This window comes from Oreochromis niloticus, linkage group LG7 (genome assembly GCF_001858045.2).
Source record: "Oreochromis niloticus isolate F11D_XX linkage group LG7, O_niloticus_UMD_NMBU, whole genome shotgun sequence".
Taxonomy (NCBI): domain Eukaryota; kingdom Metazoa; phylum Chordata; class Actinopteri; order Cichliformes; family Cichlidae; genus Oreochromis; species Oreochromis niloticus.
In genome coordinates, this window is record NC_031972.2 from 26,610,973 (window position 1) to 26,638,256 (window position 27,284).

The window sequence follows — 27,284 nt, forward strand, 5'->3', positions numbered from 1 at the left end:
CCATCATCCACAGACAACGGTTCCCCTCTCTCGCTCCCTCCTTCTCTCATATTCTCTCCCCATCCCCCCCGCCAGGCTCTTCTCCACAGACAAGAGGTATAGGGGCTGCTGCTCCCATCATGCTTTGCAGTAGGAAGCAGGAAGAAGCCAGAGACTGTCAGCAAGCAGCAAAGTGAACGACAGTACAGAGGAAAACAGACCGATAGTGAATGAGGAGGCAGGACTCAGGGAGTTATGGCCAGTGTTGCCTTCAGGACACATTCAAGCTCTTTCACTCTGGGTAAGTCCTGCCTCACTTTGCTTGTCTTTAACCAAAACTGTGTCACAAAACCATGATGAAGCATGTAGATGGTGGAGCAGGCTTGCAGACATATGCATGCTGCTGGTGGATTTAAAGGGGCAGTGCAGTAATCCTTTTAGATGGAACAGGATAAGGGTCTTTTTTTTCTTGCTTTACTGAAAGAGATCCACAAATGCTACAAGACTAGATGGTTAGTCGCTTAAATAGTTGTGGAAAGCAGGAAATGACAGTGCAGTCTGTTCTTTGAAGTTTTGATGTTGTTACAAAGACAAGTGCAATATCAACAGTGCAATAGTGAGTGAAGATAAAGAGGCAAATTGCCACATCTCGCTGACAAATATGCCATTCAGTCTAGCATATAATGCAGTGAGGGACACACCCACACACTTGCACACACAGAGAGACACAGTGTCTTTTACTGTGAATTTCACCCCTATTTATTATCCCTTGCAGACTCATTTAGATAACAGCAACAAGCAGATAACAAACAATCTGTGCCAAAATTTGCATGTTTGTCCCTCAGGAACAATTAATTTGAAGAAAAAAAAAGCTACAGAATTTAAAACAATTCGACATATTCCAATTATGTTATCATTGCACTGTTTTACTGGAGAATTTCAACTTCCTATTACATTTCTGAGGTTTTACTCTTGAAGGTTTTGACTATGACTACGTCAAATTTAGAGTTTTAAAAACCTCTTCCGAGCTCCTTTGTTGTTAAAACAACATATAGATACTATGATTTAGCCACCTCTCGTTGACACCCCCGAGGGAGGGAGTATGTAATCGGTCATGTTTGTTTGTTTGTCTGTATGTCTGTTTGTTAGCAGTCTAGTGCGCTCAGTTTTTAAGATATGTTCAAATTTTGTCAGTAACAGCTCAAGCTGATTTAATTTTGGTGAAACCAAATATAGGTCACACCAAATATGAAAATCAGTAAAAACATTATATTACCCACAGTGTTTTTATTCATTGTCTTCAAACTTCACAACAATATACTAGGCCGTGGGAGACATGAGTACCCTGACGGGCTAAGCATTTGACCTTGACCTTCATTGTTAGTGGACAAGGTCAAAGTTCACCTAGACAAAAAAAATCGAGTAATCTATCACAAATATGGAGCGAGCATGTACAGCATGGAGAGAGCAACTCTGCTCCAGTCACAGAGGTAAAGATAATAAAATACAACAATTTGGTATGTAATGCTTCAAGGTCATAGGTCATAGGTCAGACAGCAGCGTGTTGTAATAAAAACAGACTAACGTCAGCATGTTGTAATAAAAACATCATAAACATCACTGTTTTAGTATAACTCTTGCCCTTCCGGGGGGGCGGTCGTACACTCAGAGTGCTCTTGTGTCATTTTGTTTAGCTAAAGTAATTGGAAATAATTGCAAGGATTCTTCTAAAGGGTAAAATTACCGGAAATTGCTAACAAACTTGAAAGTCAGTATTTGGTTTGACCACCTTTATTCTTTAAACACAGCCTGGCAAGCTTTCTTGTAATTTCTTTAAGTCGTCTTCAGGAAAAGTTCTCCAGGCTTCTTGAACGACCTTTACAGCTTTTTATTTAATATTGGCTGCCTTTTGTTCTGTTCTCCAGAGGTGTGGACTCGAGTCACATGACTTGGACTCGAGTCATTAATTTTATGACTTTAGACTTGACTTGAAAAAAGGTTGTAAGACTTGTGACTTGACTTGGACTTTTACACCAGTGACTTGGGACTTGAATTGGACTTGAACCTGTTTACTTGAAAAGACTTGATATTTTACCCAAATCTAAAATTTAACATACATATTATATAAAAAGTGCGGACCATTAATTCACTTTATTCATTCATTCATTCTTACCACACTCCGTATGTATGTGAGCGTGGGCTGTAGCACAGCCAATCAAATTAACCAGATTTGAAAAAAACAAGAACAAAAACGCTCGAGCCAAAAATGCTTCCAAGAGTAATTTCTTTCGGGTACATAAACTACGAAGTAGTCAACAAAAAACGAAATGCAATATGCAAAACAGGCAAGAAGAGAATCACAGACGGAGATGGAACAACTTCCAACTTTGTCCGACATTTGAAATTGCTGTTTTTTTTTTTTGCTACGATGAAATAGCTGACTTAGCTAACTTCATATTAGCAAATGTTCTCCGGGCTACGTTGATGATACTGCTTGGCTTTAACAGGTATGATATGTTTGTCATGCTATTTTAAATCCGGTCCTGCAAGCGCATCCAAGAATAACATGCAACTTGTTAGCTCAGAATTGTCGGTGAATGGTGAGCAGGGTCCGTTTCAGAAAGTGGGTTCTGTAGCTGTACTCAGTCTCTCTCCGTCTCCTCCCCATCATTAACCCCGTAGATTTAACCCAGTTTAGACTGACAAATATTTATTTTACCATCACATCACAATTCAAAATCACTGTGTTTAATTTGCAATTAGTGTATGGTCGTGTTTAACTTTTGCATGTCTGAGCCTGGGAAATTTTTTTTTGGTTAGAAAATCTGGCCCACCTTAGTGTGTAATTGAGTAGTCCTGCTATACATGGCCTTTTTCTTCTGTCATTTATGTCAATACATCAAATAAAATACTTTGATCTTATGTTATTAGCTGTTGTTTATTTGCAAAGATTATTCTCAACAGGGATGCTAGACAAAAACGGCTTTTTCTACAGACAGCCTAGCATACGCTCTCCACTTGCGAGTGAAAAAAGAAAAACACCCCTTCCCTATTGGTGTTAGAGTTTACCATGTCAGCCAATCAAAAAAAATGATAAGGCAACATGTGACATTTGGTTGTTTAGGGAGAAGGGGAAGTTTTTAGGAGTGACACCCGCGACGGAAAGCGGGCAAGCGAAAGAAAGAGAGAGAGAGAGTTTTCATATGTGAGACATTAGTGACGTTTAGCGTGTTTGGAGGCTGTAGTTAGTTTGTTGTGTAGTTATTGTTTTGTATTGTGTGTCAGTTAGACTGCTGAATTTAATATTTGATCTAAAAAAGCTGTCAAAGGCAGATTCCAGTGTAAACGCTGTCTCCACATAGAAAACTGGACTGTTGCACTTCCAGTTGTCAGACCTGCAGGGTTTAGGCCTGTGGTGTTCTCCTCCGTCTTATACTGAACACAAACTACATTTTTTGGACTGGCACAAATAATTTGTGTGCCTTCTTATTTGATGCAGCACACCTGATTGTTCTGTAAATACAGTGGCTTGCAAAAGTATTCGGCCCCCTTGAACTTTTCCACATTTTGTCACATTACAGCCACAAACATGAATCAATTTTATTGGAATTCCACGTGAAAGACCAATACAAAGTGGTGTACACGTGAGAAGTGGAATGGAAATCATACATGATTCCAAACATTTTTTATAAATAAATAACTGAAAAGTGGGGTGTGCATAATTATTCAGCCCCCTGAGTCAATACTTTGTAGAACCACCTTTTGCTGCAATTACAGCTGCCAGTCTTTTAGGGTATGTCTCTACCAGCTTTGCACATCTAGAGACTGAAATCCTTGCCCATTCTTCTTTGTAAAACAGCTCCACAACTGCCTCAGAGGTTGTCTCAGAGAATATTAGGAGCAACAACACCATGAAGTCCAAAGAACACACCAGACAGGTCAGAGATAAAGTTATTGAGAAATTTAAAGCAGGCTTAGGCTACAAAAAGATTTCCCAAGCCTTGAACATCCCACGGAGCACTGTTCAAGCCATCATTCAGAAATGGAAGGAGTATGGCACAACTGTAAACCTACCAAGACAAGGCCGTCCACCTAAACTCACAGGCTGAACAAGGAGAGCGCTGATCAGAAATGCAGCCAAGAGGCCCATGGTGACTCTGGACGAGCTGCAGAGATCTACAGCTCAGGTGGGGGGATCTGTCCATAGGACAACTATTAGTCGTGCACTGCACAAAGTTGGCCTTTATGGAAGAGTGGCAAGAAGAAAGCCATTGTTAACAGAAAACCATAAGAAGTCCCGTTTGCAGTTTGCCACAAGCCATGTGGGGGACACAGCAAACATGTGGAAGAAGGTGCTCTGGTCAGATGAGACCAAAATGGAACTTTTTGGCCAAAATGCAAAACGCTATGTGTGGCGGAAAACTAACACTGCACATCATTCTGAACACACCATCCCCACTGTCAAATATGGTGGTGGCAGCATCATGCTCTGGGGGTGCTTCTCTTCAGCAGGGACAGGGAAGCTGGTCAGAGTTGATGGGAAGATGGATGGAGCCAAATACAGGGCAATCTTGGAAGAAAACCTCTTGGAGTCTGCAAAAGACTTGAGACTGGGGCGGAGGTTCACCTTCCAGCAGGACAACAACCCTAAACATAAAGCCAGAGCAACAATGGAACGGTTTCAAACAAAACATATCCATGTGTTAGAATGGCCCAGTCAAAGTCCAGATCTAAATCCAATCGAGAATCTGTGGCAAGATCTGAAAACTGCTGTTCACAAACGCTGTCCATCTAATCTGACTGAGCTGGAGCTGTTTTACAAAGAAGAATGGGCAAGGATTTCAGTCTGTAGATGTGCAAAGCTGGTAGAGACATACCCTAAAAGACTGGCAGCTGTAATTGCAGCAAAAGGTGGTTCTACAAAGTATTGACTCAGGGGGCTGAATAATTACGCACACCCCACTTTTCAGTTTTTTATTTGTAAAAAATGTTTGGAATCATGTATGATTTCCGTTCCACTTCTCACGTGTACACCACTTTGTATTGGTCTTTCACGTGGAATTCCAATAAAACTGATTCATGTTTGTCGCTGTAATGTGACAAAATGTGGAAAAGTTCAAGGGGGCCGAATACTTTTGCAAGCCACTGTAGATTTAAATGGTTATATAAAAAACGCCTGAGGCCTTTGTTGCATTTTTAGGTAAATAGTATCATATAACTTTGTTGTTTGCAAAACTTGTTCATAATTTTTAGAAATGTACAATTTCTATTTGCATTTCAAGTTATGAAAATGATTCTTTAAACATATAAAAAAATATAACTTTTTTCTACTCGGATTCTGAATTTTTTGTCTGAATTTAGATCAACTGTGCTAATATAGTATACCAAAATGAAAAAATAACTCAAATTTCAGATATTTGAGGTTGTGCTGAAAATAATGATATCAAACAAGGCAAGAAAAACATATTTTAAAGGTGAAATATAGAGCTAAAATCAAAAGTAGTCAAGAACGGCCAATTATACCCGGGACCCCAGAGGGTTAAAAAAAAGACTTGAAAGGACTTGAAATTCAAAGTTTCGGACTTGGGACTTGACTTGAAGGTTGTCTGTCTTGACTTACGACTTGACTCTGACTTGCTTGACTTTACTTGAGACTTGACTTGTGACTTGAGGATAAAGACTTGAGACTTACTTGAGACTTGCAAAACAATGACTTGGTCCCACCTCTGCTGTTCTCTGTCAGCATGATCCCAAACTGCCTCAGTAATGTTGAGGTCCAGGCTTTGGGGAGGGAAGGCCAATCCATGCCTGTTTTTACTGCACTGGGAGTGTGTTTGGGATGATGGCCATGCGGAAAAATGAAGCTGTTATCAATCAGATACTTGGTATTGCATGATGGATCAAAGTTTGACTCGAGTTTTCTACATGCAGCCCCAAACTATGTCAGAGCCTCTACTGTGTTTTACCGGATGTACTGTGGATCTATTGTGGTGGCATGTGCCACCCTAAAGTAATCTCTAGCCATCCCTAGTTTATTAAAGTAAGCTAGCACATTGAGCTTAGCTGCAATTAACATTGAATATAAATTCTAAAACTAAATATATTACATAATGTTACCCCCCCACCACCCCCCTTTGCTTTATTTCTTGTTTACGTATATTTCTGTTGCACTCTTGAAATGCCATGGTGAGTGTTATACACTAAGAAATCAAAAATGGGATTTAGATTTTTTGTGAAAAATAGGTACAATTGTTCATGACGGTGCAGATATTTGACATTGTGTGTAAATTTGAGCATTTAACAATTTGATTATTTCTAAAAAAAAAAAATACAAAAATAAAATAAAATAAAAAAGAAAACTTAGACTTCTAGTTAGACTTGTATTTCTAACTGATCCACCTCATGTTGTGTAGCTTTCTGGATTTTATTCTTATTGGGCTACAAGCTTATTTATTATATAGATTATACAGTACACAAAATCAAAATTCACTTTTTTATGTAACCGAGTGTTTAGTTATCTGGGCTGAAGCCAATAAGAACGTTAGGGACTATATTTATATGAAAACTGTGTATACTTGCTTTATTTGATGTACTTTAACCATATATAGTACATATTAAAGAAGTAACACCTCCATACGTGTGAAGAAATGGCTTTGATTTTGCCTCCCCATCTGATTTCCATGCCACCCTAAGAAAATTTCTCTAGCTCCTTCCAGTCTTTTTCCCTGTTTCTTAAGGTCATGAATTTCAGACACTGTTCACTGTTCATAGTTTTAGGCCTGCAACTTTCTTTGGCATTGTTTGCAGACTGAACAAAAAGAAAAGTGACCAACTTAAGAATGTTTGTAACAAAATTCCTAAAGATACAATTAAAATTGGTTCTGTGTAGAAACATCACTGTGTTTCATGTTTATCCAGTGGTTCGATGACGCTAGGACTAGGTCCTGTACAGCTACATTTGGACATTTAACATTTATTGGATGCCAATTTATTCCTGTGGAATTCTGTGAATTTCATGTAGTCAATGTATGAAGGTTCTGTTACCCTTGGCTTAACTCTTATTATTAGTAGTAGTATTTTATTTAACGGGATAACACAGATTCAAATAGCCAATCCATGCACGCCACCAGGTATTTTGGAATCATCAAATAACCTGACGGTCATGTCTTTGAACAGCTGTAAACCTAGAATCTTCTTACTATGAGATGACAGATTGATGATTTGTTTTATTGGTTTACTTATGTAACATACATAAGTACACTATCAGTTTCATAAGGTTACTTAGTGTTTTCTTTATTCTACTCTCCTAGCTTACTCCATGGTAAAGTGCTTTTACCAATTGTGTTACGTTCCCCTGAGGGGTCTAGGCAGTGAGGGGGAAGTAACAAAAAGTGTCTGGGTCAGAAAAAGGAGACAAGAAGGCATAAGGGTTAAATTAAAGCGTTTTATTAAAGTAGCTCAACTAAAAGAGACGGACAAGCCGCTATCACCATTTAAGAAAACAAACAACTCAGGCGTTGGTCAAAGTAAAACGTAAGCCAAAAAGAAAGAGCAGCTCACTAGCTGCAACCACTCACATGGCACTCTGGCCCAGAGCTCACCTTTCTCTGGGCTTAAATCCCTTCAATTACTGATGAGAGTCAGCTGCACAAAAGAAAGGTGGCACCTAAGGCAGGAGAGATTTGAAGGACACGCCCACACAAGCACCTTCAGGAGGAGGCCCTGCTAGGGCCGTAACACCCCCTCCCATAAATACAAACCCATGATTTGTCAAATGATGACGATAACCAAAACAAAACAATTAAGTCCGTAACCGTTTTGTCACCAAATTGCAGGCTTTCCACCTACCAAACCCCATAGCAACGGTTAGGCATTTCCTGCGGAAGCTGCCAAGCCCATCTCAGTGGGTTCACAACATTGACAGAGAGTGGCCCCAGACCCTCGAAACAGTGTCCCATGTGATAGCCAGGGCTTTGGACCGTCACATGTGGAGAACCCAGCAGGCTGCTAGTGGGCCTTACAGAAACACTTCGCAGACGATTCCTCAAGTCAGGGGTACAGGCATGTTTGTTAGCCAGGGGTGCAGGTCTGAGTGGTGGCTTTATACATGATCTGTCCCGCTGCAGGTCATTTGGAGTGCCTGGGAAATTGTCAACCAGCAACAGCTCAGAGCTAGTTGACCCCTTACACTCACAGGAGCCCCTTAAGCAACTATGCCCCAAGTGTGGTCCTTTGCTGGGCCTGACAACCTTGTCAGTTTGAGAACCACGACTGACTGTTTTCAAATCAGGCCTTCTTCCCTTCGGATGTGCTTTGCGTTTAAGTGCCAGTTTCACACAATCAGCAGCCACATGGCCAGGCTTGTGGCAGAAGAAACAGTTTTGCTTTGGAACTTGAAACCACCACTTTTTCAGCCTTTCTAGCTGACTCACTCCTAGCTCTCTAAGATGTATTATGGTGAGAAAGGATGTCACATTCTACAGCATTTGTTTTATGAGTTAGGGTAAACTCATCTGCCAGTGTGGCAGCCTGCTGTAAAGTGAGCCCTTTGTTCACTTAAATAAAGAGCAATGCACTCAGGCACCGTGTTCTTAAAGTCCTCTACCAGCACAAGCTCACGTAACAACCCCACATCGTTAACCTGGCTTGCAGAACACCACCTATCAAAGAGCTTTGCCTTCTCCCTAGCGAAGTCTAGGTAGGACTGACCCTGAGCCAACTCCAAACCTCGAAAATGCTGCCTATAGGCTGAACAATTAACGAAAAACTACACAATTTACTTTGACTGACCAACTTACCTCTTGCTGCATACACAACTTACCCAGTTCCTAAACACAACAAACTTTACCTACCTATCTTCTGGAGCGTGCTGGGCTCGAGGCGACTTGAAAGGCAAAGCTTCAGCGACCGGAGCCCTGAATTGCCTACCCCCAACAGGGAACTTATCCCCACCCAGGATTACTCCAAAAATAAGAAAGGCAGAATAATGAACGAGTGCCTGAAGGAAGAGCTTTGAAAGCTTTCAAATATCCCGGACGAGCTCCCACTTGTTACGTTCCCCTGAGGGGTCTAGGCGGTGAGGGGGAAGTAACAAAAAGTGTCCGGTCAGAAAAAGGAGACAAGAAGGCATAAGGGTTAAATTAATAAAACTCTTTAATTTAACAAAGTAGCTCAACTAAAAGACGGACAAGCCGCTATCACCATTTAAGAAAACAAACAAAACTCAGGCGTTGGTCAATAAAGTAAAACGTAAGCCAAAAAGAAAGAGCAGCTCACTAGCTGCAAACACAGACACACACACACACACACACACACACACACACACACACACACAGCTCACTAGTTACACACACACACACACGCACACACACACACACACAGCTCACTAGCTACAGACACACACACAGACACACACAGCTCACTAGCTGCAAACACAGACACACACGCAGCTCACTAGCTGCAAACACAGACACACACACAGCTCACTAGCTGCAAACACAGCAAAAACACTCAGCTCACTAGCTACAACCACTCACATGGCACTGTGGCCCAGAGCTCACCTTTCTCTGGGCTTAAATCCCTTTAATTACTGACGAGAGTTAGCTGCACAAAAGAAAAAGGTGGCACCTAAGGCAGGGGAGATTTGAAGGACACGCCCACACAAGCACCCTCAGGAGGAGGCCCTGCTAGGGCCGTAACAATTGCTTTTTCCTCCATTATCATTTTTCTCATTGATGATATCCTCGGGTTCGTTCAGTCCACATTTAGATTGACATTCTTCATTCAAAATAGGCTTAATAGTGTGACAAAGTGTGGCTATTGAATCTCGTAAACTCGTAATTCTTTTCGTGTAGTATCTTATCGAAATGGTCTTATTAGCAGTATGTCATGTTCAGCTTTCTGTTTTGTCTACCCAATTGTATTGAGGTAAACAGTCCTACATTAATGTGAAAAAATAGTTTTCACAGGGCTTTGAAAATTTAAATCCATCCCATCCTTCAGTAGCTTGCAGAACCATCTTTAGCAGCAATGGCTATCTAATGCTTATAAAGTCTGACTTTTAGGAGTTTAGGTCCACTCTTCTTTACAAAGTTACTTAAGGTTATTGAGGTTTTCAGGCATTCATTTGAGTATAGCTCTCTTGAGGTCCTGCTACAGCCATAGACTGAACTATTGCACCATCTTGTTTCTTCTCGTTTTTAGCCATTCTGTTGAAGATTTGCTACTATACCTGGTATCATTGTCCTGTCACGTGACTCTGTTTCGGCCAAGTTGTAGGTGTCGGACAGATAGCCTCACATTTGACTCTAGAATACTTTGGTATAGAGAGGATTTCATGGCCAACTCAATTACTGGATGGTCACCTGGCCCTGTGGTTGCAAAACATCCCCATCGCCATTCCACCACCGTGCTTATATGAGGTATTTTTACTGCTTTGGTCTCATCTGTCCAAAGGACATTTTTTCAGACATTTTTGTTCAGGTGCAACTTGGCAAATCTAAGCCATGCTACTATGTTCTTTTTAGCGAGAACCGACTTTCTCCTAGCAAAACAACCCAACTAACTGTGTCTTTTCAGTCTTTTTTTTAATTGTGCTATCATTTAAAATACTAACAAAAGCTTGCAGAGTCTGAAATATAGCTTTTGGGTTTGTTTGTTTTTTTGCAATTTCTGTGATCTCACCTTGGGGTGGATTTGCTGGGACATCCACTCCTGGGAAGACTGGCAACTGTTTTGAATGTTTTCCACCTGTGAGTTGTCTTTCTCACTTGGCATCATGTTAAGAAACACCCGAATGTCTGTGTAAGTATGGGTCATTAATTGCCAATATTCCCCTTTTCATACTCCCAAGTCACATACTGCAACTGAACACTTGTACTGCCAAACTCACAATCAGTTAATCAATTGATCGATTAGTCAAGGTCCTATGAAAACATTATTTTTCACAATACTCTATATAATGCTTTCCTACTCTGAGAACTTAAATAACTTTGTACTACAATGAACTTTCATCCATTCATACAGAACTTCTGTGCCATCAAACACCTTCTGTCATATTCAGTCTCCGTATCTTGTCCAGGGAAACTTTAAAATGCAAAGTGGAGCAGCCAGTAATCGAACCACTAATTTGATCAGAAGACAGCATTTCTACCAGCTGAGACCAAACAAAACAGACAGGCACAGGTATCAATGACAACTGATATTGTGATTATCTGATTAGGTGAGAAACATCATTTAGAGCAGGACCAGGCTGGCTTGCAAATGCATGGCAGCATTAAGACTTGAGCAGCTTAAATATTGGACCTAAATTAGATTCACCAAGTGGATGTGTGAAAAGGCATCAGGAGAGCCGTTAGCTGATGTGCGATAACGTTGAGATCAGTTGGTGTCCCAGGATTGCGATTGAGTTTATTTAATAAATGCTTAATGCCACACTTGCAGACTCTGTACAGTGCAATTTACCAATTTTTCATAAACATCTCACATGCAAAAGCTTATTGGAATGAGCTGCTAATATAAAACAGATTAAGCTGAAATATAACAACACCTCATCCACAAGACCTCACACTTCACAGTGCATTGCCTTGGGTCATTAAGAATACAGCAATGAGGTATGAAGTGGAACAGCTGCATAGCTGTTAAAAAATGCTGGTTTAACCTGTTAAAGTGTAATAAGCTCAGTGCAAAGATACCAGGACTGTTTTTCTGATCTTTCAGAAAGATTTTAACCAGAGTAACCAAGTAATCTTATTTGAGCCCGGAGCAATTCTCACAGTCCCCCATCAGGAGAGATCGTCTTTAAAAAGCTAGTGATTCAATCAGCTACTGAGTCAGTATAGGTACTTCAGTTTGTAAAAGGCTGATGTCTCACAGTTTCTCTGCAATACTCAGTCTTTGCACTAAAAATGAAAGCTTTCAGTGTCCGTGCACACTGCTGCTAAATGTTATGTTGGCACATTTTGACTGCTGAATTTGTTTTTCCTCTTCCAAGGTGCCTTTTCGGTTTTGCTTTTACAGCTTTCGCGAAGCAGGTAACGCCTTGTAAAACAGTATGTATATGTTTATTTTCATCAAGATCTCATACAAATGTAGGCAAAGCGCTGCCTTCCCTTCTCTAGTTAGAGGGATTCACAATTGCTGTTAGAAGATGTCCACACTAATGAAGCAATTTGAGACGCTGCCCATGAGACGAAAAAAACACATTTAAATTGGTTTGTAAAGTACTAATTCCTTTTTATCCAGAAGCACAAATACCATATTTATTGTAAATCCGGATTAAATGTGCTTTGTTGAAATAATGAATAACAAAAAATAGTAACATGTCAGGTTTTGCTGTGTATTACACAATACTAAAATATTTTTAAATGATTATATGTGTGTGTATTAAGAACTTTAATCAATTACCGATCCTTGTACCTTATAAAAAAGCTCATATAACCTCAGATTAGATTAGGTGCTAATTCATTAATACACTATTGGTGCAATGTTACTCATTCTGTGTGTGCTTTGTTTTTTTAATCCAGTCATATAGGAACAAATATTTGTTTAAATCATTATGCAAAGACCACTTAACTCACAGGTGACATGAGTTTATTTTAAGGAAAGCCGTTTCCCAACAGCAATTCTCTGCTTGTCACACCTCAGGTTTGGTTTATCTTCTGTTTGCCTTGTAATCCACTCTGTCTACAAGATATATTTAAATACTATGGATATGTTGACACAGAGTCTAGGTCCATTTTAACATTGCAAACACAATCACGGCCCGGGCCATCCAGCAGAGTGGATAAACACTGTGATCCAGTAAAAAATTGACTCGATTTAACCTCTTGCCAACAAACACACTTGCATATGAATACAAGACCCACCCACTCCCACCAATCAACCCAGTAGGGAGGGGGAACAAAGCGCTGCTCTTATCTCACCATATATATTCAGCTCTCACATCGACTGGTGTGACTGCTTGCATGACATCTGTGATTTGAGGCGCAACAGGAAGAGAAAAATACACTCAGAGTTGACTTAAATATGACACAGTGAAGACAGCTGTTTGTCGTTGTGCCAGGGACTCTACAGGTGAGTGCATTGTTATATTTCACTGACTGGAACTTTTCTATGAATTTGGATTTGGATGTAGAGGAAGTTTTGGCTTTGAAAGTTGAGTTTGTGTTTCACTGGGAAGCACAGTTCGAAGTTGTTCTTTATAGTGAGAGTAGTTAGTCTGCAGGTAACAGATGTCTGTGTTATTTCAAGAATATTTGTAATTATTTATTCCCCATTTGCAAAGGTTTTAAACACCACAGAGAAAGGTGTTTTATTTAGTTCCATCCATTTCAGATTAGAGATGTTTCAGAGGTATTAATGATAAATTGCACCTACTGTGCTAAGCCGGCATGGAGCGGTTGTTTAACATTTTAGCTTAGTCATTGTTTTTCTCTCTAGATGTTATCCTCGCTGTCATCTTTGACATCACGTCTGTGTGGAAAAAATCTGCAGCATGACTTAAACATGTGTTTAAGTCATGCTGCAGGCAAGTTGCCTGCAGAAGGACTGTTGGCTTTGGAAGACATCAGACTTAGTACTCATTATATGGAATGCCACATTTTCTAATATGCAGACCTGGCGTAATTTAATCACTTTTTGTGATATACACGGTCAACCCTGTCATAAATTTATATTTTGAGATTAAATGACAGCTGGGATGGACTCCAAGGTGAATTCTAAGCAGCTGAGAAGTGCTTTGATCACATGATTAAAGGCAGAAAACATTGATTAGAAACGGCTGACTGTCACACCTTTAATCAGTTGGATTCGGTGCTTTTCGGGGCTGACACTGAACTAAATGTTATTTGTTTGGGTCCTCAGTGTGTGTCCTGTTCCTCAAAGCAGTTAATCTTTACAGATTGTATCTGCTGGTGGGGGTGAGCTACCAAGCGAACAGCAAGGCAGCTCATGATTTCTTTTTATGTGTTTTTCGTCAATGAAAAGGGTCACAATTTATCTCCTGTCACTTCTATCAGTTAGAAACTTCAGGTAAGATTTATGATACCCATATAAACATAGACTGGACTCTTTGTTGCTTCAAAGGAGCCGATTCTGTGCTGCCTGAACAGTTTTTGATCGCAAAACAAAACTACCCAGAGACAGCGAGTTTAACAAAAATCAATATAAAAGTTAAATATGAGCAAAACCAATCAGAAACAAAAACAGCAAATATATAAAAGTTTACCGATTCCTATCAAGTCATTGAGTACATAACAGCCAGCGCTGCCACAGGAAGTCTACAGTAAATCACAGCACATGCCAGCGTTCTGATGGCACAGGCAGATTACATGTTTTTTTTTTATGGTTTCTGAGACATGTTATCTTAGCTGCAGCGCTGCTGCTACTGAAAACAATTAGCCTTGTAAAAAAATAATAAATACTGCCCTCCTGTATTGTTGAACACCAGGAATGTGCTGACCACGTGATAAGTTAATATCTCTATATAAATTATACTCGGTGCAACTGTAATGGCTTTTAAAAGTTGAACATGATGTGTTTACAAGCGACAAAGCTCTGATAATCTCCCCTAGATATATTAAAGCCTTCAAAGTTAGGACAAAAAAGTTTAAAAAAAATTAGAGGTTTGGTTAATTTAACACTTCAGTAAATAGTATTGAAGCGTCATTCCAATAAATGTTAAGACGTGTGCAGTCAAAATGCTGAGTGACTAATAAGCCTGTAAAACTTTGAAAGCATAGTGCTTTGCTTATAGCTCAGAGCTGATCCTGATCCTGATGACAGTGACGGAGGAAACATCAAACTAGGGCTGCTCAATTAATCGAATTTTAATCTAGATTACGATCTGGGTTTTCAACGATCATTAAAAATTACTGAGCCGATTATTAGCACCTCCCTCGTGCTTTACTCTCGCGCTGCTCCGTGTGGCAAATCGAGCGCACCTCTCTGCGTTTCGAACACGCGTCACAACAATTAAGAGGACCCGAGGAAAGCTCGGAAAGCTAAGCAGAAGTTATTTGGAGAGGAGAGGATAATGGCTGCTGAAGAAAAAATGCCGTTGGTTGAAAAGAGAGGTAAAACGACTTCAGTGGTGTGGAAACCAATGTTCCCTCTAAGCTGCGCACGTGCGCAATTGCGCACTGCTGGCACGGTCTCTGCGCACAGAAAATCTGCGTTGCGCACAAAAAAAATCTAACCTGAACTGAAATTAAAATTAAAACTTTAACAATTCTGTTTTGCAGTGTTAGTCAGTAAGTGACTGGCTGCTCCTGTATGGGATTAGAACGATGCCACCTTATCTACATTCATCAGCATCATCACTTGGCAGATCACAGCTGGAAATAGTTGGATATTTTTGACACTTGTACAGTTAAAGAAAATACAGATTGTACACTTGAGTTTTATTTGAAGGCTTTTTGTTGTTGAAAGCACTCTCCGCCTGTGAGCAAAAACAAAACCAAAACCCCCCCACCCTTTCCTATTGGTCGAAAAAAGTACGTGTCGACCAATCAAAAAATGATATGGCAACGTGGCATCTAGTTGTTAAGAAACGGGGGGAAGTTTTAGGAGTGACGGCGGTGTTCTGAGATGTGAGAGATTTGAGACGTTTAGCGCAAATCTTGTGTAGTTAGTGTGTAGTTAGTGTGTAGTGTAGTCAATTACGGAAGCGTAGAGCTGCCACCCAGGCAAAAGAAAAAAAGAAGTATATCACGTTATAACGTGAAAAGTTTATTGTTCTAACAAGATACTTTTCACGTTTGTACAATATACTATCATGTTTGTACAATATACTTTTCACGTTTGAACAATATAATATCACGTTATTACAATATGCATAAATATCACGTTCGTACAATATAAATATCACGTTCGTACAATATAAATATCACGTTCGTACAATATAAATATCACGTTCGTACAATATAAATATATTGTACGAACGTGATATTTATGCATATTGTAATAACGTGATATTATATTGTTCAAACGTGAAAAGTATATTGTACAAACATGATAGTATATTGTACAAACGTGAAAAGTATCTTGTTAGAACAATAAACTTTTCACGTTATAACGTGATATACTTCTTTTTTTCTTTTGCCTGGGTGGCAGCTCTACGTTTCCGTAGTCAATAGTTTTGTTGGTGTGTCAGAACAATGAGGCGGCTGCTGAATGTTACAGGTGTTACAGCAGTGATACATCTCCTGTTGTCAGGCCTGCAGGTATCAGGCTGTTGTTCTCCTTTATCTCATAGTGGACAGAAATTATTTTTTGGAGTGGCACTAATAATTTGTGTGGCATCAGATTTGATGCAGAACAGCTGATTGTTCTGTAAATAGTTTGAAATGTTTATTTAAAAACGCCTTGGCTGCATTAAAAAAAATAAATAGCTGCAAAAAACTTTGTTGTTTGCCAAACTGAGTTACTTTTTGGAAGTAGTAACTATATAATTAATTGCCCAACATTGGTCATTATATACTGTATTTTGCAGACAGAGAGTTACAGGACTCTCCCAGACCACAGACTCAGACTCATAATACAAGTCAGAGCTTTATGGAAAAAAAAAAGAAAAGAATGAAAGTTGTGTTTTCAAAATGGAGTTCAAGTTATTTTTACTTCCAATAGTGTTAACATACTACACTGGTCATGAACAAGATTTTTTTTAATTTTCATTGTAAGTGGGCTAAAGCAGTTAATTAAAAGTAGTCTAACATAAATGTAAATGCTGTAATTTGATTATTTTAACCATGTAACTTGGATGGATTAGATGCTGGTGTGACCACAGTGTACACGTCTGATGTTGCTCACAGCGGTCCAAGGGATCGCTCAGGGAGTTTGTGTGTTCGCTCAGACACATGAAACATTTGAGGGAACATTGGTGGAAACATTATGGGTTCGCGGAGTCAGACGTGGATCAAATATTGTGCAGTATTTTGAAGTTCACTAAACATAGATGTTTACATTTTTCATTTATTTTTTATATTGCAAACATTTGCACTGTAATCAGTATTTGCACACTATTTTATATTATTTTTTGACAATCTTTAAAGCCATTATTCAATACATTGTTATTGTTAAATAAATATCGTCAAATAATCAAGATCAAGAAGATTTTTGCCAGAATCGAGCAGCCCTACATCAAACATAGAGTGGCCTACTAATACACCCGGCTCAAAAAGCCCTGTCCTCCACACAGTCCTCATTTATGAAATAGCTAGCCAGCGATAATGAACCGTCTGCTGCTTAAGAAGCAATGATTAAAAAGGGACAATACAGTTTAACTATGATTTATTACAGTGGTCCCTTGTTTATCGCGGGAGTTACATTCTAAAAATAACCCGCAATAAGTGAAATCCGCGAAGTAGCCAACTTTATTTTTAATAATTATTATAGATGTTTTAAGGCTGTAAACCCCTCACTACACACTTTATACACTTTTCTCAGACAGGCACGAACATTTCCACACTTTCCTCTCTTGTTTAAACACTCTCAAACTTCAAACCTTGTAGAAAAACAAGTCCAGTATTATAGAATGAAACCAAAGGCACCCGCAGGTGATGACGTTTTGACGACATTGTTGTTTGTTGGGGAGAAAACTTACAAGCATACAGTACAGCACTTCAGAGTCACACTGCTAGCGATCAAAGATTTATGAAGCTGAACCATTCTGTACTGTACAGGAGACATGGCACAAGATTGATTGACAATGGTCTACAGCCAATCAGGACGCAGAACACAACGCGCTGTAAAAAAAACAAAACAAAACAAAAAACATGCAAAATTGTACAAAAAAATCCGCGAAACAGCGAGGCCACGAAAGGTGAATCGCGATATAGCGAGGGACCAATGTATTAGCTTTTCAGTCTTTGTTAGACGTGAAAACAGCGAGAATAAATGGTCTGGGGCCCAGTAACCTTAAACACATGGATGACCTGCTTAACCAGGTGAGCTATAGCAGCACATGGATAGATAGTGGATATTTTTTTCTTTTTTTTAAATAAAATTCATCCCTGTAACCAAAAACAGTACTTGAAGCATTTTTTCGTTTCATTTTACTTATTTTGAGTTAGCAATTGTATGTGGTGTAATAGTTAGCCCATCAACCACCTCGTGACCTTCTGTGCTTTGGGACAAATATGTTGCTATGCTACATTTAGACACTTTTGACCCAGTTTCAGTGAAAGTTGAAAACCTATGACAAATTCTAGAGTGAGTGTTCATGTACTAAAGCATAGCACGTTTAGTGTTTCATGCCTACTTTAAGCTAGGTGATAATAAAAAGAAGCTAGCAAGCTCATACAGACAATTTCAATTTTATTTTCAGCATGGCTAATTTTAGCATGCTAAACAGAGCAAAACACAAGTTCTGCAGCCATTTGGATTGCATGTTTATGCAGTTGTTCGCTCTATTGTCTCACAGCAAGACGTTTCCTGGTTCTGTGCTGAGATTGCATATTTGCCCTTAAGGTTTCCTCTCACAGTCCAAAGAAATGTGTGCTAACTTAATTGGTGATTCTAAATTGGCAGTAGATATGAGGCAGAAGAGTGCTTGAAGTGTATGGAATATGGTTAAAATATTGCTTAAATGACCGGATGATGTAAGTGCTGTTGCAAATTTCATTCATATTTGTTGAAACATTTCACTCAACAAATGTGTCAAAACACATTTGGATTAATTGTCTGGGAACCTCACATATTTGTAGGCTATAAAATATATTGCGATAAGGATAAGTAATACATGGTAGCTGTAAGATTAGGCTTTGTCCTTAGAATCCCTGAACCAATTTTCATGGTAATAGTTTTGAATAAATTTCACTAAAAATACCAAATGTTAACTCAGTGTGGCACTAGGTCAAAATATGAAATTCACCACAGTCATTAGGCTTCATCTACTGGGAGCTGTAATGGTTTGCACATTAACGAATCCATCCACTAAACTATTGGAATTTTCAGATATGACAAAGTAAACTCAAGCAAATGCAAGCTTCCAATAAGACAAACCTTAGTTTTCTCATCCATTTTCTTAACGTCTTACTCTATTTAGGGTTGCATGTGGGGCTGGAGCCTTTTCTAGATTATTGGGGGGGAAAGGCAGTACTGGATAGGTCTACCCATCACATGGGCATTCCTTTCCATTTATATTTCTTTTTTCCAAAACCAGCACCAGGGGTCATTTTTTAAAGACTACAGTCATGTTTTGTTCTGTCCTTATAAGGCCATTGTCAGTAATTTCCCATCGCTTTGGTCTTTAGTAACCTTGTCCCCACTCAGCCCCAGCATAGCCACAATAAAAGAGTGCAGGGATATAAGATAAGCCACGTTTCACTTGTGTCTTACATATCACAATTTAACCTTGTCCATATTGTATTTAAATCTTTATTGACAGGATCTGTGTGTGTGTGTGTGTGTGTGTGTGTGTGTGCGTGTATGTGTGTGCGTGTATGTGTGTGCGTGTATGTGTGTGCGTGTATGTGTGTGTGTGTGTGTGCATGGTATGTTCACTTCTAGACAGTGAGGAAGTTTAACTTAATCTTGTCATTGACTAACTGCTCGCTTTTCAATGGAGGTAATTAACCCTTGCCCTGTTGTTAGTTTATTTATAAAGAAACATAGTGTTCAGTTAATTCATAACCCCGTGTGAACTTTCTCACACAGAGTTCTGAATCAGCAGTTTAACGGACGTGGAAGAATGCACAAAGAAAAAACATCAGCAAAATTACACTATGTCATCACAAAGACTAGGGCCCGTTACAGAAAGCAGCACCTGCATGTCATGAGAATTGTGACTTAAGGAATCCATAAAAGACGGAGTGCATTTGTTGTTTGGTCCAAGCTAAACTTTTAGATGAAAATGGTTTAAATGGATTATCCTGACAGCCGTCAACAAATTTGTTAGACCTCAAAGATACAAACAATGCACTCAAGTAGGAATCACTGAATATAAAACTGTATTTGTCCCTCTCTTTCGCAGGAGCACAGCTGACCACTTCATCCTCCACCCTTCCCTTTTCCTTACACTGTGCTCCCTCCTCTTCCTCTCTGAGACCATGGAGGAAGCTGCCAACACCACAGAAACCCCACCAGCCGTACCAGTTCTCTTGGAGCGGCAAGTTCGCCAGCGAAAGCCTGCAGTGTCAGTCCTTAAATCAAAGCTGAAGCAAGCTGTAACTTGCTCTGTGCCCAGAATCCGATCCACCCTGTCGGGGTTCTTCCCTGTGATGCGCTGGTTGCCTAAATACAACATTAAAGAGTATGTCTGGGGTGATGTGATGTCTGGGATGATTGTAGGTATCATCTTGGTACCACAGGCCATTGCTTACTGCCTGCTGGCAGGGGTGGAGCCCATCTATGGCCTATACACCTCATTTTATGCTAACATCATCTACTTCCTCATGGGGACATCCAGGCATGTGTCTGTAGGCATCTTCAGCCTCATGAGCCTCATGATTGGACAGGTAATAAATCAGAACATGGTCAATCTCCCATGTGCATGTTAAGCATGCAGCTAAAGATTTTACGTTGTCGTTTTCTTTTTTCTGCAGGTGGTGGATAGGGAGGTGTTCCTGGCAGGTTTTGACCTCAATGAGGACTCAGCAGTGTCTAATATTGATGTCCTTAATGATACACTGGGCATAAACCTCACAGTCACTAAAGTTCACACTGTGGAGTTAATGGGTATGCAGTGTGGGAAGGAGTGTTACGCCATCAGCATTGCTGTTGCTGTTACATTCCTGGCTGGTGTCTACCAGGTAAAGAACACAATTGTTTTTCTGTGTATTCTGTTTTTCAAGCACCTTTGTTGGCAAGATGCACACACCGATACAGTGCTATGAAAAAGTGTTGGCCCTCTTCCTGTTTTCTTAGTTTTTTGCAGATTTGTTGCAGTTTCATGTTTCTGATCATCAGACATATTTTATTATTATACAAAGATAACCAGAGTAAATACAAAAACGAAGTTTTATAAATGTTGATTTCATTTATTAAAGAGAAAAAAAGTTATTAAAATCTATCTGACTCTGTGCAAAACAGCAATTGCACCCTAAACCTAATAACTGGTTTTGCAGTCCTTTGCAGCAAGAACTGCAATCAACCATTTGCGATAACAGACAATGCGTCTTTCACATCACTGTGGAAGAATTTGGCCTACTCTTCTTTGCAAAATCATTTTAAATCAGCCACATTGGGGGTTTTGATCATGAATAACCGATTTAAACCTAGTTAAGCATCTCGATCTGATTTAAGTCTAGGCTACTCCAACTTCATTTTGCCTTTTTTGGGCCATTCAGAGGTGGACTTGCTGGTGTGTTTTGGATCATTGTTCTGCCGCATAACCCAAGTACCCTTGAGCTTCAGGGCACAAATTGATGGCCAGACATTTTCCATCAGAATTTTCTGGTAGAGAACAGAATTCATTCAGTTCCATCAATTACAGCAAGTCACCCAGATCCTTAAGCAGCAAAGCAGCCCCAGATCATCACACTACCAACACCATGTTTGTCTGTTCTTTATTAAATGCTGTTGTAGTTTTATGCCAGATATAATGGGATTCAAACCTTTCAAAAAGTCCCCAAAGTCTTTGGGATGGTCAGGATGTTGTTTGATAACCAGAATCAGCTGACTGGCCGGTCGACCGCACGAGCAGCGACCCGGATAAGATGACCCTTTGCGCTCCTTTTGGTCACCAGTGGTTTTCACTGCCCATGGATGCCATTTTTACCCAGTCTCTTTCTTATTGTTGAATCATTTACACTGACATTAACTGAGGCAACTGAGACAGTTCTTTAGATGTTATTCTGGGTGTGCTTTGTGGATAATGGCTCTCAGTGTGGTTTGCTAGAGTACCAAACCGTTAGAAATGGCTTTATGACACTTTCTATTCTGATAGATATCAATGACTTTGATTTTCAGCTGTTTATTTAATTGTATTTAAATTGTGGCGTGATACATTTCATTTTTAGCTCTTTCAGCCTACTTCAGTTTGTCAGACAGGTTCTATTGAAGGTATTTTTTTTTATTCTGCAGTTTTGTTAGTAATCAGGTCAGGGTGTAGCTACTGAAATTGAACTTGGTTTTTCAAAAAATGGGCTCAATCACAGTTAATTCATGATTTAACAAGGGGGTAATTACTTTTTAACCAGGGAGCAATTACTTTTTCACACAATGTATGCAGCCTGGCCAAGTGTTTCATCTCACTACAGTGATAATGCTTTAATTAAGGATGGTAAAATAATACAGCACAGTTAGACGATGTGTTTCTGTGGAAGGGTCATTATTATGATGATGATCTCACAGCTATTGCATTAGAATTTTTCCAGTTTTCTGGTATTTATTCTTTTCCTTTTTGGGCTTAAATTTCCACACATGTCAAACTGCACTTTGGTTTCTATATGCTTCTAACCTCAACCTTTTTCACAAATCGATCAAAACACCGCAAACACTTAACAAACCAGCATGTTTTGTTTTTTTACTTTCTTCGTCCTCAACATCCTTGTCTCCTCGGCAGGTTTTGATGGCAGTGTTTCGACTGGGATTTGTCTCAGTTTACCTTTCGGCTCCCATGCTCGATGGCTTCGCCACCGGAGCGTCCTTCACCATCCTGACCGTGCAGGCTAAATACCTCCTGGGTCTAAAGATTCCACGTCACCAGGGCTATGGCACAGTAGTCGTTACCTGGGTCAACATCTTCTCCAACATTCACAAGACCAACCTGTGTGACCTCATCACTAGTGCCATCTGTATCTCAATATTAGGTCAGTCACGTTTTGATACGTCACTCAATATAATGTAACCTGGAAAAATAAAATTTTCTTTAACATGGATTTTTATTTCACAATACATTTTTATTTCAGTGGCAGCAAAGGAGATTCAGGAACGCTATAAGGATCGTCTGAAGATGCCTCTACCCACTGAGCTTGTAGTAGTGGCCGGAGCTACACTGGCCAGTCATTTTGGAGAGCTGAACAGCCGTTACGGCTCTAGCGTTTCTGGTCACATCCCCACAGGGTTCATGCCTCCCCAGCTGCCCGGCTTTAGTCTGATGTCCCGTGTGGTGCTGGATGCCATTCCTTTGGCTGTCATTAGGTAAAGTAAAACCAGTTTAACAGCAGGTTGACTTTGGAAGAACATGTGCCTCTTATCTTAGTTATTACAGATACATATCAGTAGCCACATTATTGTTTGGATGGGATGCATGACTTTGAGTTTTGACTGGGCTTTCCTTTCAAAACACACAAAAAAGGAAAGTGGTGTGGTGTTGCGCCACTATGTGGAGCTAGGATTCTTCAAACTGCTGAACTTTCTAAGAAGCCTGCTCGATCTGTTAAATCCTGTTTGATAAGTTACTAGAAAACATCCTCACCTCAGGTGAGATGAATTTGCAAACTTAAATATTCACCAAAAATATCATTTTTGTCTTGTAGTTTTGCCTTCACGGTGTCTTTGTCCGAAATGTTTGCTAAGAAACATGGCTACACCGTTCGTCCCAACCAGGAGATGCTGGCTATCGGCTTCTGTAATATCATTCCCTCCTTCTTCCACTCATTCACCACCAGTGCAGCACTGGCAAAAACAATGGTGAAGGACTCAACAGGCTGCAAGACACAGGTAAATTTCTTCTTTGACCTGAAGGAATAGTCTAAAATCTCTCACTTGAAGATCTTGGAAAAAAGTATACATTTAGTTGTGAAGTTGTTGGTGAAAGCAACTGACGTACTAAAAACGCCTTGGGGAATACCCTCTGAGTTGCAAGTCATCACTGGTGATAACCCTAACCCTAACCTAAATTGACTTTTTTGCAAAAAATGTGAATGTTTTTTGATTTATGTTGATTAGATTGATTTTTTTTTTTTTTGCTGATTGCCAAGACTTTGTCTAATTACCCAGGGTTAGGTACATCACTGGTGACAGCTTAGACCTCCACGTTGTTATCCTGCTCAAACTTTCCTGTGAGAGAAAACATTTTCTTGTAACCTTTTTCAAGTCTGTCCTGACGTCAAGTGTCCAGTGTTAGTATTTATGTGGTAATTTGATTTCTTCATAACCTTAACTATGAACTCTGTCTGTCTTCCACCATCTCCACCAGGTATCAAGTCTGATCAGTGCCCTGGTAGTCCTCCTTGTCCTCCTCTTCTTTGCACCTTTCTTCCAAGCTCTCCAGAAATGCGTGCTTGCTTGTATCATAATTGTTAGCCTTCGAGGGGCACTGAGAAAGTTCAGGGATGTTCCGGCTAAGTGGCGTGCGAGCCGAAATGACGCCATCGTTTGGCTGGTTGCCATGTCAGCCACTGCTCTGATCAGTGTGGAGCTGGGCCTCCTTGTAGGAATAATCTTTTCCATGATCTGCTTCATCTTTAGGACTCAAAATCCAAAGGTAAGCAAATAAGGTCATTTTAAATGAAGCTTATACTAATAATTGGAAAATGATTCAAGTAATTGTGAATAATCTCAACACTCTGGGGTTTGATGTCAGGTCTCCCTCCTGGGCCGGGTTGATGACACCGATTTTTACGAGGACTTGGAAGAGTATAAGAACCTTGTGCCACCATCTCGGGTTCAGATTTTTCGCTTCCAGGCTCCTTTGTACTACGCCAATAAGGAGTCTTTTCTCAAGTCTCTCTACAAAGCTGTCGGAGTCGAACCCTTCTTGGAGCTGACCAAAAGGAAAAAGGCAGAGAAGAAGGCCAAAGATGCATCTGTGAAGCAGGCCAAGGCGAACGGAGAGAAAAACAATGGAGATGTTGTAGTAAGACTGGTCCAAAGAGAACTGGAGTTCCACACAATAGTTTTAGACTGTTCTGCCATCCCTTTCATAGATTCAGCAGGCTTGGCTGCTTTTCTAGAGCTGGTCAAGGAATATAAAGGGATTGGCGTGAGTGTGCTCCTTGCCTGTTGTAACACCTCCCTCATTGATACCCTGCAGAAGGGAAAATTCTTTGGTAAGAATGACGAAGACATGGGAAGCCTTCTGTTTCACACAGTTCACGCAGCTGTTGTCCATGCAAACAGGGCAGCTGCAGCCACAGATAGCAGGTCAGACGACTCTGAGGTGTAGGTGAGCCAGAGGAGGAAGAGAAAAGAGAAAATATGTGCCTGGTTTGTTCCTCTGTTCGATTTCCCACTGTTGTTGCGAAACATTAGATAGCTCTATGATGCTTTTTTGTAACCCCTCTTTTTAGAAAACAGTGGAAATGATATTTTTAAGCTTTGTGCCTATTAAATTTGACCCAAAGCCTTCTGTTTTAAATATAAAGAAAATGTAATATAAAGAAATGGATTCAAGTTGACAATGAGTAACGCGAGCCAGAGTAAATGAACGACTTTGGCGAAGACACATATCCACTGATAACTTAACGAGAGAGAAATGGCTTAAAATATAACACATTTTCTGCTTTTAAAAGTAAAAACAGTAAAGGTATGAAATCCAACTTTGCTACATGCATTTTTAAAATTGTTTTAAAGTGTACTTCATTACATTTTTCTCAAGTAAGATGAAGAAAATGGCAAAATAAATGGTCCCATAACAGCTGCAGTAGGCGTTCTCAGCCAGTAGTAGTCAGTTTTGTTTTGTTCTGTCATGAAGTTTCCTCTTTGCAGGAAAAGGAAATGAGCTGGAGGAATAGCGAAGCAAACACACACATAGCTTTTTAACTTTTCAGTGCTAACGACTGAATATAGACGTTTGCAATTAGTGTTCAGACAACAGTTTTACATAGTCTAGAGTTAAGTGAACCTGAATGTTTTTCAGGAGCTACATCTGAAAAAGCATTAGTGATATCAGTAAATAAGCTGTAATAGCAGAGCAAGCACTGATGAACTCTGAATCTGTGCATGCTTACCTGTAGTGCTGAACTGGATGGACGTTTGTTTGTTTTTATTTTTTACCTTTTTTTTTCATTCCCAAGCTAGTTTCCACTCAGTTTCTGACTAATTCTCTGTGTGCAGTTTAAATACAACACGCATGTGCCACAACATGAAAGTATTGTTTATTGCAATGAAAGATAAGTCAGTTCAGTTTATATCACTTGAACCTCTTGCCAAAGTCCATAATGGCTTTAATCCGGGGTTGTAGAATCCAGATTTAGAGATACATCTAAGTGCCAGCTATTACCTTGGATGTTAAATCATTCGTAAAAGGCTGGTTAAAGTTTTCCTGACACCAGGAAGGAAAGTTATACGTGACACACGAGGACTATGTGCTTTTCTCAGTGTGAGCTAGGTGAGGGTTCATTACAACATGCTAGTACTATTGGACCATTCCAGTGGCCCAAATGGGGAAAAAAGCATGGACAAAAATAGTAACATATGATTAAGATGTATATGGGGACTTTGGTCAGGTGAAAATTAAAACAAAAACTGATGCTTTGAATCGACGGCAACAGGTGATACCATAAACGTGGTCTGATTCACTGCCATTGATTGTTAAATTCTGACTCTTGTATCTTTGCTAAACCACAATTTTTCTTGATCTCTTTAAATCTCTTGGGACCGAGTGTTTTATTTTAAAATTTAAAAAATAATAACTGAGACTACCTATATCAATAAAAAAATGATATGTTAGGCTCAAGTGTTGAAAAACTGTCACTGTGATATGATGTGGACATGAGACAACTGTAAATTTTGAAAATCATTATTTTCATACATTTATGTTGTCATCTACAATTTCTATGATTTTATTTAACTGGAATCGTGATGGTGATTTTTGTTTTTAGCAGGAGTTTCTTTGACGTTCAACATCATCAAATGTTTTTTAATGTTTAACACTTAAATTAAACTGTCTTTAGAGAAACACCTGTGGGTGTGATTTATTATCACAATTACTAATATTATTGTTAATTAAAATTGGTTAACAAACAAAAGGATGTCATATAAAGAGAGACTAGTTATCATTTTGATAGAAAAACATGTATTCAACCTACAATGGCCAGTACTTTATACTTTGTAATTGAGAAACATCATTCTGAAATTGTTTCACATTATAAAGATGCAGCTTTTTGCAGATTGGTGTTTGTGAGAAGCTCGGCCTCTCTAACATGCTTCTGTTTAAACCCAATCATGTTACTGACCTGTTACAAAACGCCCTTAATTGCAAAATATTCCTCCAGGTTTTTTTTTTTTTCTTTTTAATACTTTAGCACTTACTTTTCAACCCTTTTGTTGCCCCTGTCTTTTTTGAGATGTGTTGCTGCCATCAAATTCAAAATGAGGTAATATTTTTCATGAAATAGTAAAATGTCCCAGTTTAAACATTTGATATTTTTTCTATGTTCTACTGTGAATAAAGTATAGGATTTTGAGATTTAAAAAAA

General features: G+C 39.5%; 1 protein-coding gene across 3 annotated transcripts; it reads left to right on the top strand.

Moving 5' to 3' along the window:
- slc26a1 (solute carrier family 26 member 1) lies at positions 1-27,284 on the top strand. 3 transcript variants are annotated; one of them, XM_005451403.2, is made up of 8 exons: positions 1-280; positions 19,952-20,435; positions 20,523-20,729; positions 22,484-22,730; positions 22,830-23,061; positions 23,400-23,583; positions 24,062-24,349; positions 24,449-27,284. In XM_005451403.2, exons 1-8 carry the CDS (start codon positions 210-212, stop codon positions 25,028-25,030), a joined length of 2,295 nt encoding a protein of 764 aa, XP_005451460.1. In that variant the 5' UTR covers positions 1-209; the 3' UTR covers positions 25,031-27,284. The 3 variants fall into 3 exon arrangements, with proteins under 3 accessions (XP_005451460.1, XP_005451462.1, XP_005451461.1); XM_005451405.2 differs by lacking the exon at positions 1-280 and adding an exon at positions 12,914-13,053; XM_005451404.4 differs by lacking the exon at positions 1-280 and adding an exon at positions 17,769-17,924.

Excerpts from the sequence above, each read along its gene's own strand:
- slc26a1 (XM_005451403.2), top strand. The coding sequence starts at position 210 with ATGAGGAGGCAGGACTCAGGGAGTTATGGCCAGTGTTGCCTTCAGGAC. Across the intron at positions 20,730-22,483 it reads TCCTGGCTGGTGTCTACCAG|GTTTTGATGGCAGTGTTTCG; the intron begins GTAAAGAACACA and ends TCTCCTCGGCAG. Across the intron at positions 23,584-24,061 it reads CAACAGGCTGCAAGACACAG|GTATCAAGTCTGATCAGTGC; the intron begins GTAAATTTCTTC and ends CATCTCCACCAG.